We start from the raw sequence: 12,949 nt of genomic DNA, 5'->3' as shown, positions 1-12,949 counted from the left end.
TACAACTAATTGAACACAATCAGTTAGAGATTTCTGCTTCTTCTTCTTCTTCCTTTTTTTTTTTTTTTTGAGACTGGGTCTTGCTCTGTTACCCAGGCTGGAGGACAGTGGTGTGACCACTTAGAGATTTCTTTGTTCCTTTTCTACTCCCAGTGCTTTAAAAATAATAAATTTATACATAATTTTAATAGATTTATTTGTTTGGTTTCCTAGACCAAGAAGCAAATAAGAAGAGCAAAGAGGTTGCTTGAGGCAGAGCATGACAAGAGCAGAAAACAAAGAAAGAAAAAAAACACCGTAGGTTAATAGAATAGAAGGAAAAGAAAAAAGTGAGTCAGAAAACAAAACTTTAGATGATGCACAGTAAATTAATAGTGTTTCCTTATGGGGCATAGAAGTGCCAGGAAACAGAAGTACTGGTGAATAAAATAGGGAATTTTTCTTTTTATTTTACACAATACTATATTTTGGGAATTATTTAGAAATAACATACATTGCTTTCATAAGTAAAATATTAACAGAATAAAATAGAGTTGCTTACAGTAGTAAAAAATTAGAAGCCACCTAAATGTCCAAGAATAGAGAAATGAATTTTAAAAATTGTATATTGCGGGCTGGGCACAGTGACCCATACCTGTAATCGCAGCCTTTTGGAAAGATGAGATGGGTGGATTGCTTGACCCCAGGAGTTCAACGTAGACAACATTTCACTACAAAAAATACCAAAAAAATAGCTGATATGGTGGTGTGCATCTGTAGTTCCAGCTACTTGGGAGGCTGAGGTGGGAGGATTGCTTGAGCTTAGGAGGTTGAGGCTGCAGTGACCCGTGATCATGCCAGTGCACTTCATCCTGGGCAACAGAATGAGACTCTGTTTTAAAAAATAGTACATTAATCCCTTTGAACTGGAGCTGCAAGGTAAAAAATAAAAATAAAAATGTTTTAAATTCATAAGTTTCAATTTGTGTGCCATTGTGAGTAGCATTATGAAATCTCAGGGTGGTCCATCTCATCCCTTTGTCCATGCTATCCACATTGTATATGCCAATGGTCCTTAACATTTTTCAGACCAGAATGGAGGGGATGGTTTTGGTATGATTCAAGTACATTACATTTATTGTGCACTTTATTTCTATTACTATTACATTGTAACATATAATGAAATAATTATACAACTCACCGTAATATAGAATCAGCGGGAGCCCTGGGCTTGTTTTCCTACAACTAGATCTAGGTCCCATCTAGGGGTGATGGAAGACAGTGACACATGTCAGGCATTAGATTCTCTTAAAAAGCAGGCAGCCTAGATCCCTTGCATGCGCAGTGAATGATAGAATTCACATTCCTATGCCGCTGCTGATCTGACAGGAGGCAGAGCTCACGCGGTAATGCCAGTGATAGGAAGCGGCTGTAAATACAGATGAAGCTTCGCTCACTTGCCTGCTGCTCACCTCCTGCTGTGTGGCCCAGTTTCTAAGAGGCCATGGAGACCAGTACCAGTCCCTTGCCTGGGGGTTTGGGGACCCCTGGTATATGCTGCTCTGCTGTTTGTCACTTAGTAGTTGTCTGCATTATCAGATTGACTGTTATAGTATCGCAATGCTTGTGTTCAAGTGACCCTTATTTTACTTAATTATGAATGGCCATAAAGTGCAAGAGCAGTGATGCTAGCAATTTGGATCTACCAAAGAGAAGCCATAAAATGCTTCTTTTACCTGAAAAGGTTAAAGTTTTTTGGCTGTTTGTTTGTTTGTTTGTTTTGAGACAGGATCTTGCTCTGTCACCCAGGCTGGAGTGCAGTGGTGCTATCATGGCTCACTGCAGCCTCCCAGGTTCAAATGATCCTCCCAGCTCAGCCTACCAAGTATCGGGACTACAAGCACAGGTCACCACACCCAGCTAATGCTTGTATTTTTTGTAGAGATGAGGTCTCCCCACGTTGCCCTGACTGATCTCAAACTCCCAGCCTCAAGTGATCTTCTGCCTTGGCCTTCCAAAGTGGTGGGATTACAGGTGTGAGCCACGGTGCCTGGCCAAAAGTTCTTGACTTAATAAGGAAAGAAAAATCTTGGCCAGCTGCAGTGGCTCAGACCTGTAATCCCAGCACTTTGGGAGGCTGAAGCGGGCGGATCACCTGAGGTCGGGCGTTTGAGACCAGCCTGACCAACATGGTGAAACCCCGTCTCTACTGAAAATACAAAAATTAGCCAGGCGTGGTAGCACATGCCTATAATCCCAGCTACTTGGGAGGCTGAGGCAGAGAATTGCTTGAACCTGGGAGGTGGAGGTTGCAGTGAGCCAAGATCGAGCCATTGCACTCAATCCTGGGGAACAAGAGCGAAACACTGTCTAAAAACAAAACAAAACAAAAATACTAAAATAAGGAAAGAAAAAATTCATATGCTGAAGTTGCTAAGATCTGCGATAAGAACAAATCTATCCATGAAATTGTGAACAGTATTGTCATAACTGTTACATTTCATCAGCTGTTAATCTATTACTGTGCCTAATTTATAAATTAAACTTTATCATTATTATATATTATATGTAGGGAAAAACTTAGTGTACATATGGTTTGGTACTATCTGCAGCTTCCAACATCTACTGGGGGTCTTGGAACGTATTCCCTATGGAAAAGGGGGAACTACTGTATCTATTCTTTGCTTGTGTGCCCATTATATTTTGGAAGCACGTAATTATATGATTCAGAAGTTAGTAGCTGGAGAGGAATTTTGGCTTAGGTTCAATCTGCCTCAAGTGTCACTCATATCTGATTTAGAAGACGTTTAGATAAGGGTTTCAACTTCATGTAGAGTTGATGGTGGAACAAGATAAGACTTTTCAAGTTACTGGGATAGAATGTATGTATTTTTGCATGAGAGAAGGACATGAATTTGGGGGGCGGGCAGGAGTAAAATGTTCTGAACTGAGTATTTGTGTTCCCCTCCGAATTCCCACACTGAAGCTCTAAACCCCAATGTGATGGTATTTGGAGGTGAGATCTCTTGGAGGTCATTAGGTTTAGATAAGTTCACGATGGTGAGGTCCCCCCATGGTGAGATTAGTGTACTTACTAGAAGAGGAATAGAGACTAGAACTTGCTTTGTCTCCACCATGTGAGGACACAGTGAAGAGGCTACCATTTTCAAGCCAGGAAAACAGCCCTCACCAAGAATCAAATTGTCTGGCACTTTATCTTGAACTTTCTAGCCTCCAGAACTATGAGAAATATATATTTTTGTTTGTTTGTTTTTGAGATGCACAGTTGCCCAGGTTGGAATGCAATGGCGTGATCTCGGCTCACTGCAACCTCCACCTCCCAGGTTAAAGCAATTCTCCTGCCTCAGCCTCCCGAGTAGCTCGGATTACAGGCACCAGCCACCATGCCCGGCTAATTTTTTGTATTTTTAGTAGAGATGGGGCTTCACTATATTGGCCAGGCTGTTCTCGAACCCCTGAGCTTGTGATCTGCCCACCTTGGCATCCCAAAATGGTGTGAGCCACCAGGCCTGGCCAATATATGTTTTGCAAGCAACTTAGTCTGTGGTATTTTGTTAGAGCAGCAGAGCTGACCAAGAAAGCTATTATCCATTATTCCCTTTCTCCTTAGTAATACAGGCTGGCCGGGCACAGTGGCTCATGCCTGTAATCCCAGCACTTTGGGAGGCCAAAGTGGGAGGATCACTTGAGCCCAGGAGTTCGAGACCAGCCTGCACAGCATAGTGAGACCCTATCTCTCTTAAAAAAAAAAAAAATACACACACACACACATATACACACATATATACACACACAGACATACATTACACATACACACACACACACACACACTCATACACACACACTCATAATGTAGGCTGGTTAAATTCTGGGGTGGCACTGATCCCAAGTGAAATACTATATTCTCAGTCTCCATTGAAGATATATGTGGCCATTTGAAAAATAAGTGCTGATTGGAACACCTGGTTATGTTCTTTAAGAAGCAAGCAGAAAAAATAAATAAAGCAAATACTTGTTGCACTTTTGGAGTTTTCTGTTTTTCTTTTTTTTTTTTCTTTTTTTGAGACAGAGTCTCACTTGTTGCCCAGGCTGGAGTACAATGGTGCTATCTCTTAGCTCACTGCAGTTTCTGCCCCCAGGGTAATTGATCCTCCCACCTCAGCCTCCAGAGTAGCTGGGACTATGGGTATGCACCACGGCGCCCAGCAAATTTTTGTGTTTTTTGTAGAGATGGGGTTTTACCATGTTGCCCATGTCGATCTTGAATCCCTGGGCTCAAGGGGTCTGCCCACCTTGGCCTGCCAAAGTGCTGGGATTAGAGGCGTGAGCCACCTCGCCCGTCCTTGTTCCCCTTTTATAAACCCTTTCGCTTCCTCCTACTGTCATCCTGGACATGAAGGCCAAAATTTCAGCAGCCATTTTAGGTCTATAAAGAAAATATCAAGAGATTCATATCCATAAGGTAATAAACCAAGGCCAGCAAGTTTGCCTCTGAACCTCTTCTTACATGAGAAAAACTGTTATCTGTGTAAGGTACTGTTAGTTAGATCTGTTACTGGCAGCCAAATGTAATTTATAACTGACATGAGTCAGCTTTTTCATTAGAACTTTTACCCTGTACAAAACTACATCAGAAAGTTCAAATAGTATGTAGAAGTTAGAAAGAAATGTGTGTTTAGAGTTGACTTCTTAATTACTTTTAGATAAAAACAGACTTTAAAATAGGCTTGTTCTTTTGAGGAAAGACTAGTAGTACTCAGCATTCAATTTGTTCAAATTTGCTCAGTATTCCAACTTTGATGTGGGAAGAGAAGAACCTCACTTGACTTTTGGGTGATTGACACTTAATATGTAATTTCAGATTTTTTATTTAGCAGGGAGAGTTGGGGAATTGAATGATATACTATTTTTGGAAGATAAGTATGATGGGCTTGAACATCTTAAGCTTGGGCACTTCAGACTTCTTTTTAAAATTGCTCTTTGGCCTCTTTTCACTTTTCATTTACTGAAATGAAAAAAATAAAATAAATAAAATAAACAAATTGCTCTTTGGAGTAAATCAGAGGGAAACAGAAAAGTCTGGTATTCCTGAGTTAAAGGCTTTTGGATTATCTGGGAAATGGTTAAAATGCAAATTCTCATGTGTCATCCCAGAGCCACAATTTAAGGAACAGTGAAAGAAAGAGACTGCTCAGTTGACCAGGTGCCCATCATAGTTTTTTTTTTGTTTTTTTTTTTGTTTTTTGAGAGACAGAGTCATGCTCTGTCACCCAGACTGTAGCACAGTAGTTTGATAATAGCTTACTGCAGCCTCAACATCCTGGCTCAAGCAGTCCTCTCACCTCATCCTCCCAAGTAGCTGGGACTACAGGCACATGCCACTACACCCAGCTATTTTTTTTTTAAGGTTTTTTGGTTATAAGTTCATTCAATGCAAAATAATCCTCTCCAATTTTACTGAGGTGGTTGACCACATCCATGACCAAATCCACCTCTAAACTGGAATTGGGTTGCTAATGCAGCCCCAGCCTCGGCTTTCTTGTCGGCACCAGGGGGCACAGCACTCCGTGTGTAGGTGTCTCTGGCGGCTTTCCCTCTTGTGAGTCACAGGTCACTCACCCTCCAGACCTTTAGGTCAAGGCCTGTCAGTCTCTGGATGGCTGGGGGGCAGGCACAATCTCCAGGGGCACATGAAGGCAATCACAGAGATACTGGATACCCTCATTGGTAAGGTACCGGTAGAAAAGTCTCCAGGTAAACTATTCACTCATGTAGCCTCAGGACTTGAGAGACTGCATGGCCTCATGACCTGAAAGTTGGGCACATCCTTGTCTGCCAGCTCCGGGTGCTTAGGCATTTGGACATCCTTCTTGGCCACCACGACTCCCTCCTTAAAAAGGAGTTCACAAATGGCAATCCAGTTCTTGGGCATCAACATCTCAGCAGCTGGCTTTTTTTTTTTTTTTTTGAGACAGTTTTGCTTTTGTTGCCAACCTCCGCCTCCCAGATTCAAGCAATTCTCCTGCCTCAGTCTCCTGAGTATCTGGGATTACAGGCATGCACCACCACACCAGACTTATTTTATATTTTTGATAGAGATGGGGTTTCTCCATGTTGGTCAGGTTGGTCTTGAACTCCAGACCTCAGGTGATCCACCTGCCTCAGCCTCCCAAGGTGCTGGGATTACAAGCATGAGCCACCTCACCCAGCCACCCAACTGATTAAAAAAATTTTTTTTTTTTTAGAGATCGGTGTCTCACTATGTTGCCCAGGCTGGTCTTGAACTCCTGACCTCAAATGATTCTCCTGCCTTGGCATCCCAAAGTAGTGAGATTACTTACAGGTGTGAGCCATGGTGCCTGGTCCCTGTTGAAATTTATAAGAAATTACAGAAGACACTGAATATGGACAGGTCTATTAAGACAGTATGATCCTCTGACCTGGGAGTGCCCATGAGGTCAAAATTTGTCATAATGGCCAGGCACAGTAGCTCATACCTCATGTTGTAATCCTAGCACTTTGGGAGGCATAGGCAGGAAAATTGCTTGAGAACAGGAGTTTGAGATTAGCCACAGTGAGACCCCATCTTTAAAGAAAAAAGAAGAAAAACTGTCATAACAACATTAAGATACTATTTGGTACAAAAAGTAACCAGATATGGTGGCATGCACCTGTAATCCCTGTTACTTGGGAGGCTGAGGCAGAGAATCTCTTGAACCTGGGAGACAGGTTGCAATGAGATGAGATCACATCACTGCACTCCAGCTTGGGTAACAGAGCAAGACTCCATGTCAAAATAATAATAATAATAATAAAGACATTATTTGGTCTTTTTCACAATTGTCAAGTAAATAGTGGAGTTTCCAAGTAATTACATGACAGGTACACAATGGAATTAATGGAATGCACAAGCACATAAGAACCTAGTGCTCCTTTATTAAAGAGATCATAACACTTTTAATTTCTAAAATAAGTATTGATAATCCATATAACAAAATTTTTTCATGTCTAGTTTTTCTGAAAACCAAAAATTTGCCTAATTAGCACATTAAACTAGTGTATTTATGAATTAAAGAAAAACGACTATTTTGTTTTAAATACTTTTGTTTTGGCCAGGAGCAGTGGCTCATGCCTGTAATCTCAGCCCTTTGGGAGGCTGAGGTGGGCAGATCGCTTGAGGCCAGGTGTTCAAGACCAGCCTGGGCAACGTGGTGAAACCCTGTCTCCACTAAAAATACAAAAAATTAACCAGGTACGTGGGCACATACCTGTAGTCTTAGCTACTCAGGAGACTGAGGTGGGAGGATTGCTTGAGCCTGGGAGGTCGAGGTTGCAGTGAGCCAAGATCGTGCCACTGTATTCCAGCCTGGGCAATGGGAGTGAGACCTTGTCTCAAACAACAACACAAAGTTCTGTTTTGCAAAACTAGGGTTATTTTTGTTGTTAGTTTAGTTATGGAGTCTCACTGCCTTTACTTACCTATCATCCATTGTAATCTATTCTGCTTAAGAGTCCCCAGTTTACGGCCAGGTATGGTGGCTCACTCCTGTAATCCCAACACTTTCGGAAGCCAAGGAAAGAGGAACACTTGAGGTCAGGAGTTCGAGACCAGCCTGGCCAACATGGTGAAACCCTGTATGTATTAAAAATACCAAAATTAGCCAAGGAATGGTGGCACGCACCTGTAATTCCAGCTACTTGGGAGGCTGAGCCAGGAGAATCACTTAAACCCAGGAAGTGGAGGTTGCAGCGAGCCCAGATCACAGTACTGCACTCTAGCCTGGGAGACAGAGGGAGAATCCATCTCAAAAAAGAAAGTCTTCAATTTTCCAGTGGGGAACCACCTCCCCACTGTTCTCAGGCCATGCGGTTCAAGAGGAGATAAGCCCTACTCCTGGATTGCAGCATGTGCACATAACTCAGGCCTAGACAATCAGTGTATTCTAGATACCTAGAACAAAGATGGGTGCAGGTATATCCCCATGCATGACCCAATCAAACAATGCAACTCAACTCTGGGAGTCATTAGAACTGTCTGCAAAGAGGCACTGTCCTGGCACTGGGATTGCTGAAAGGATAGAACATAAGCTTGGAGCCTTACCACTGTATAGGAAGAGCTTACCCAACGAAGAAAATGCTAAGAAATAGAAAGAGTAAGATCAAGTCCAAATGGCATTATGCAGCCCTGGATTCAGCCAAGGCTGAACTTTGCACATGCATGAGTCAATAAATTTTTCTTTTAGATTGAAGCCAGTCTGAGCTGGATCTTCTGACTTGTGCAACTGTAAGAGTCCTGACTAATATAATTACACATAGTTAACAGTACTGATTCATTACATTAGCCTTTTACCATGCCAAGTGCTTATATGAAATCTTCCCTTAGAGTTTATTTCCCCTCCACAAAAGCCATATGATAGAATACTTACCTAATGAATTGTTTCTGGATTTTTATATCCTAAAATAATCTACAAAAGTGGCCTAAGTGTCCATCAACAGATGAATGGATAAAGAAAACATGCTACAGAAACAATGGAGTACTATTCAGCCGTAAGAAGGAATGAGATCCTGTCATTTGCAACAGTATGAATGGAACTGGAGGTCATTATGTTAAGTGAAATGAGCCAGACACCAAAAAACAAACTTCACATGCTCTCACTTTTATCTGTGGAAGCTAAAAATTAAAGCAATTGAACTCATGGAGATAGAAAGTCGGATGATTACCAGAGGCTGGGGAAGGTAGTGGAGGTACAAGGGGAAGTGGGGATGGCTAATGGGTACCGAAAGTGGATGGGGATGGATGCCCCCATTTACCATGATGTGATTATTATGCATTGTATGCCTATATCAAAATGTCTCATGTACCCTGTAAGTATATACACTTACTATGTACCTACAAAAATTTTAAGATAAAATAGTCCACAATTTTTTTTTTTTTTTACATAGAGTCTCACTCTGTCACCCAGGCTGGAGTGCCATGGTGCCATCTCGGCTCACTGCAACCTCTGCCCCCCGGGTTCATGTGATCATCCTGCCTCAGCGTCTCGAGTAGGTGGAACTACAGGTGGATATCATGAAGTCCAGCTAATTTTTTATATTTTTAGTAGAGTTGGGGTTTCACCATGTTGGCAAGGCTGGTCTTGAACTCCTGACCTCAAGTGATCCACCTGCCTCAGCCTCCCAAAGTGCTGAGATTACAGGCATGAGCCACTGTGCCCAGCCAACAAATTCTTTTTTTTTTCTTTTTTTTTTTTAAACTTTTTTTTTTGACTAGTCAAGTGCAGTAGTGAGAAGGGGGGAAAGAGTAGAACAAGGAGTTCGATCTGTAACTGTCTGTGAACGATCAATTAGCAAATTATTTTTAATAGGATAAAATAGGGGAAATATCATTACTGTAATATAATTATTATTGTCTAGTAAAGGATATTTATCTCATCAAAAAATAAATAATTCTCATGAAAAATATCTTCAAAACAAAAAGAGATAGTGGTCAGGAGAGGTGGCTCATGCCTGTAATCCCAGCTCTTCAGGAGGCCAAGGCAGGCAGATCACCTGAGGTCAGGAGTTTGAGACCAGTCTGGCCAACATGGTGAAACCCAGTCTCTACTAAAAATACAAAAATTAGCTGGATGTGGTGGTGCATGCCTGTAATCCCAGCTACACAGGAGGCTGAAGCAGGAGAATCACTTGAACCCAGAAGTTTGAGGTTGCAGTAAGCTGAGATAGCACCACTGCACTCCAACCTGTGTGACAGAGGGAGAATCCGTCTCAAAAACAAAACAAAACAAAACAAAACAAAACAAAACAAAACCAGAAACAAAAAGCAAAAAAAAAAAAAAGTTCCATTCATTCTCCCTTCCTTCCTTCCTTCAAATATTTGTTTCAGAAAATACTTGTTTAAGAAAAATGTATTACTAAACTCTGAGGGATAGCAAACCAAGTAAGATATTTTTTAGACTTTATAATTTAGCAGGACAGATAAAACATATATGCAAGTAAGTTATTCAATGTTCCCTGAGAATTAGAGAATAAAAATAAATACTATCTAGAAGCAGTTAAAAAATCCTGTAATATTATTAAAGCTGTAAGAGTTCTTGGAGATGTGACAATTCTCTCAACACATGGTGGAGGAAATTGCAGTTGAGAGAACTAGTGACTTAGTTCCCATAGCTAGTCAGAGGCAAAATCCCACAAGAAACATGACCTCTTAGACACAGTCCAACACTCTTTCTTATTACCCCACCCTACCTCTGTTAGGAGAGAAGCCAAATACCAAGAAGTTTCTTGAACTGTAATTTTTCTTCAGCACAACCTGAAATGGAGAGAGAATCTCCAAGACCACACTAAAATAAGCTTGATATTCTCTCTCTCTCTCTCTCTCTCTCTCTCTCTCTCTCTCTCTCTCTCGCATTTATAGAGGTAAAACAGGAAAGACTCTCCCTCAGTCCTCAGAGTTTGGCTTCAACTTTCTGTTATGGTTTTTGCTTCATTGACTTTGTTTTTTATTAGTCTAACCTTGAATGTGCAACCACTTTGCCTGAGCAAAATCCCAAACAGCTTGTTTTGAACATGTTTGTTCTCTCTTCTGGGCAAGCTAATGGAGTCTGGGAGTGCAAACTTTAGTTACCTAAGTTAAACTTAATCCAGGAAGTCTTCCTTGGCTGATTTCCCAGTTTGGCAGTGCCAGTCTGAACAAAAGACTAAGATATTGCAAATTCTAATTGTCTTATGAGTGAGAGCTTTGTCTAGGGAAAATAAAGAAAATACAACTATTCAAAAGTAGCTCTATTATTCCTAGACACCTTTTTGTCAATAACTTACAAGGACAACTCATTCTCATTAGAAATAATTGTTGTGAAGGACAAATTTTTACCATGTCACTGAGATGGCAACTGCCTACAAATAATTTGAGTTAGTGGATTAAAAACTTGGTTTTAAAGAACAAAGTAGAGGTCTCACACTCCCTGTTTTCAAAACTTGCTACAAGCTACAGTAATCAAAACAGTGTGGTACTGGCATAAAGACAGACCAATAGAGTACCATAGAGAGCCTGGAAACAGTCAAATGTTGTTTGACTACAGTGCTGAGACCATTTAATGGTGAAAGGACAGTCTTTTCAAGAGCAAAGCGTACTGGAAAACTGTATATCCACATGCAAAAGGATGAAGTTGCACCCTTACCTTATACCAGGCGTCCCTAAACTTTTTACACAGGGGGTCAGTTCACTGTCCCTCAGACCATTGGAGGGCCACCACATATTGTGCTCCTCTCACTGACCACCAATGAAAGAGGTGCCCCTTCCTGAAGTGCGGCGGGGGGCCGGATAAATGGCCTCAGGGGGCCGCATGCGGCCTGCGGGCTGTAGTTTGGGGACACCTGCCTTATACTATATACAAAAAACAATTCAAAGCCAGGTGTGGTGACCCACAGCTGTAGTCTCAGCTACTGGGAGGCTGAGGCAGGAGGATCGCTTGAGTTCAGGAGTTCAAGGCTGCAGTAAGCTATGACCATGCCATTGTATGCCAGTCTTAGTGACAGAGTGACAGCCTTACTCCCCACTGTCCCAAATCCTCAAAATAGATCAGACATAAACACAAGAGCTAAAACTATAAAGCTCTTAGAAGAAAATGTAAGAGAAAACTTCATGATATTGGATTTGGCAATGATTTGATATGGCACCAAAAGTACAGGCAACAAAAGAAACAAGAGATAAATTGGACTTCATCAAAATTAAACACTTTTATATATCAAAGGATACCACCAACAGAGTACAAAGAAAACCCACAGAATGGAGAAAATATTTTCAAATCCTGTATCTGATAAGGAATTAATATCCAGAAAATATGAAGAACTCCTACAACTCAACAGCAAAAAAACCCACAACCCAATTCAAAAGTGCGCAAAGGATTTGAACAGACATTTCTCCAAAAGACATACAGATGGCCAATAAACACATGAAAAGATGTTCAACATAATTAACCATTAGGAGAGTGCAAACCAAAGCCACAGTGAGGTACCACTTCACATCCATTAGGATAGCAAAAGGAAGAGGGAAAGGGAAGGGGAGGGGAGGGGAGGGGAGGGAAGAGAAAGGGAAGGGAAGGAAGTAGGGAGGAAAGCAATATCAAATTTTGGCAAGGATGTGGAGTAACTGAAACACTTGTGTGTTGTCAAGGGACTGTAAAGCCACTGTAGAAAATACGATGGAGTTACTTCAAAAACAAAATTTCTTTTCTTTTTTTCTTTCTTTCTTTCTTTTTTTTTTTTCCAGACAGAGTCTAACTTTGTCACCCAGGCTGGAGTGCAGTGGCACAATCTCAGCTCACTGCAACCTCCATCTCCCAGGTTCAAGTGATTCTTCTGCCTCAGCCTCCCAAGTAGCTGGGATTACAGGCGCCCACCACCATGCCCGGCTAGTTTTTGTATTTTTTTTTTTTTTTTTTTTTTTTTTTTTGAGACGGAGTTTCGCTCTTGTTACCCAGGCTGGAATGCAATGGCGCGATCTCGGCTCACCGCAACCTCCGCCTCCTGGGTTCAGGCAATTCTCCTGCCTCAGCCTCCTGAGTAGCTGGGATTATAGGCACACGCCACCATGCCCAGCTAATTTTTTGTATTTTTAATAGAGATGGGGTTTCACCATGTTGACCAGGTTGGTCTCGATCTCTCGACCTTGTGATCCACCCGCCTCGGCCTCCCAAAGTGCTGGGATTACAGGCTTGAGCCACCGCGCCCGGCCAGTTTTTGTATTTTTAATAGAGACAGGGTTTTCACCATGTTGGTCAGGCTGGTTTTGAACTCCTGACCTCAAGTGATCCACCTGCCTCAGCTTCCCAAAGTGCTGGGACCACACCCAGCTAATTTTTGTATTTTTTGTAGAGATGGGCTTTTGCCACGTTGCCTCAGCTGATCTTGAACTCCTGAGCTCAAGCGATCTGTCCATCTTGGCCTCCCA

At 41.7% G+C, this 12,949-nt stretch overlaps 1 protein-coding gene across 3 annotated transcripts in view; it reads right to left on the bottom strand.

The window, feature by feature from the left end:
• Window positions 1-12,949, bottom strand: part of DENND6A (DENN domain containing 6A) — a 142,005-nt gene that overhangs the window by 83,782 nt on the left and 45,274 nt on the right. For all 3 annotated transcript variants that reach the window (XM_074403617.1, XM_074403619.1, XM_074403618.1), the window contains exon 3: window positions 635-851. In XM_074403617.1, coding sequence (XP_074259718.1) covers window positions 635-850 — 216 coding nt within the window. In that variant the 5' untranslated portion in view covers window position 851. The remainder of the gene's footprint in view (window positions 1-634; window positions 852-12,949) is intronic.

The sequence above is a fragment of the Saimiri boliviensis genome, chromosome 8 (assembly GCF_048565385.1).
Source record: "Saimiri boliviensis isolate mSaiBol1 chromosome 8, mSaiBol1.pri, whole genome shotgun sequence".
NCBI lineage: Eukaryota > Metazoa > Chordata > Mammalia > Primates > Cebidae > Saimiri > Saimiri boliviensis.
This window is presented reverse-complemented; position numbering and strand designations above follow the sequence as displayed.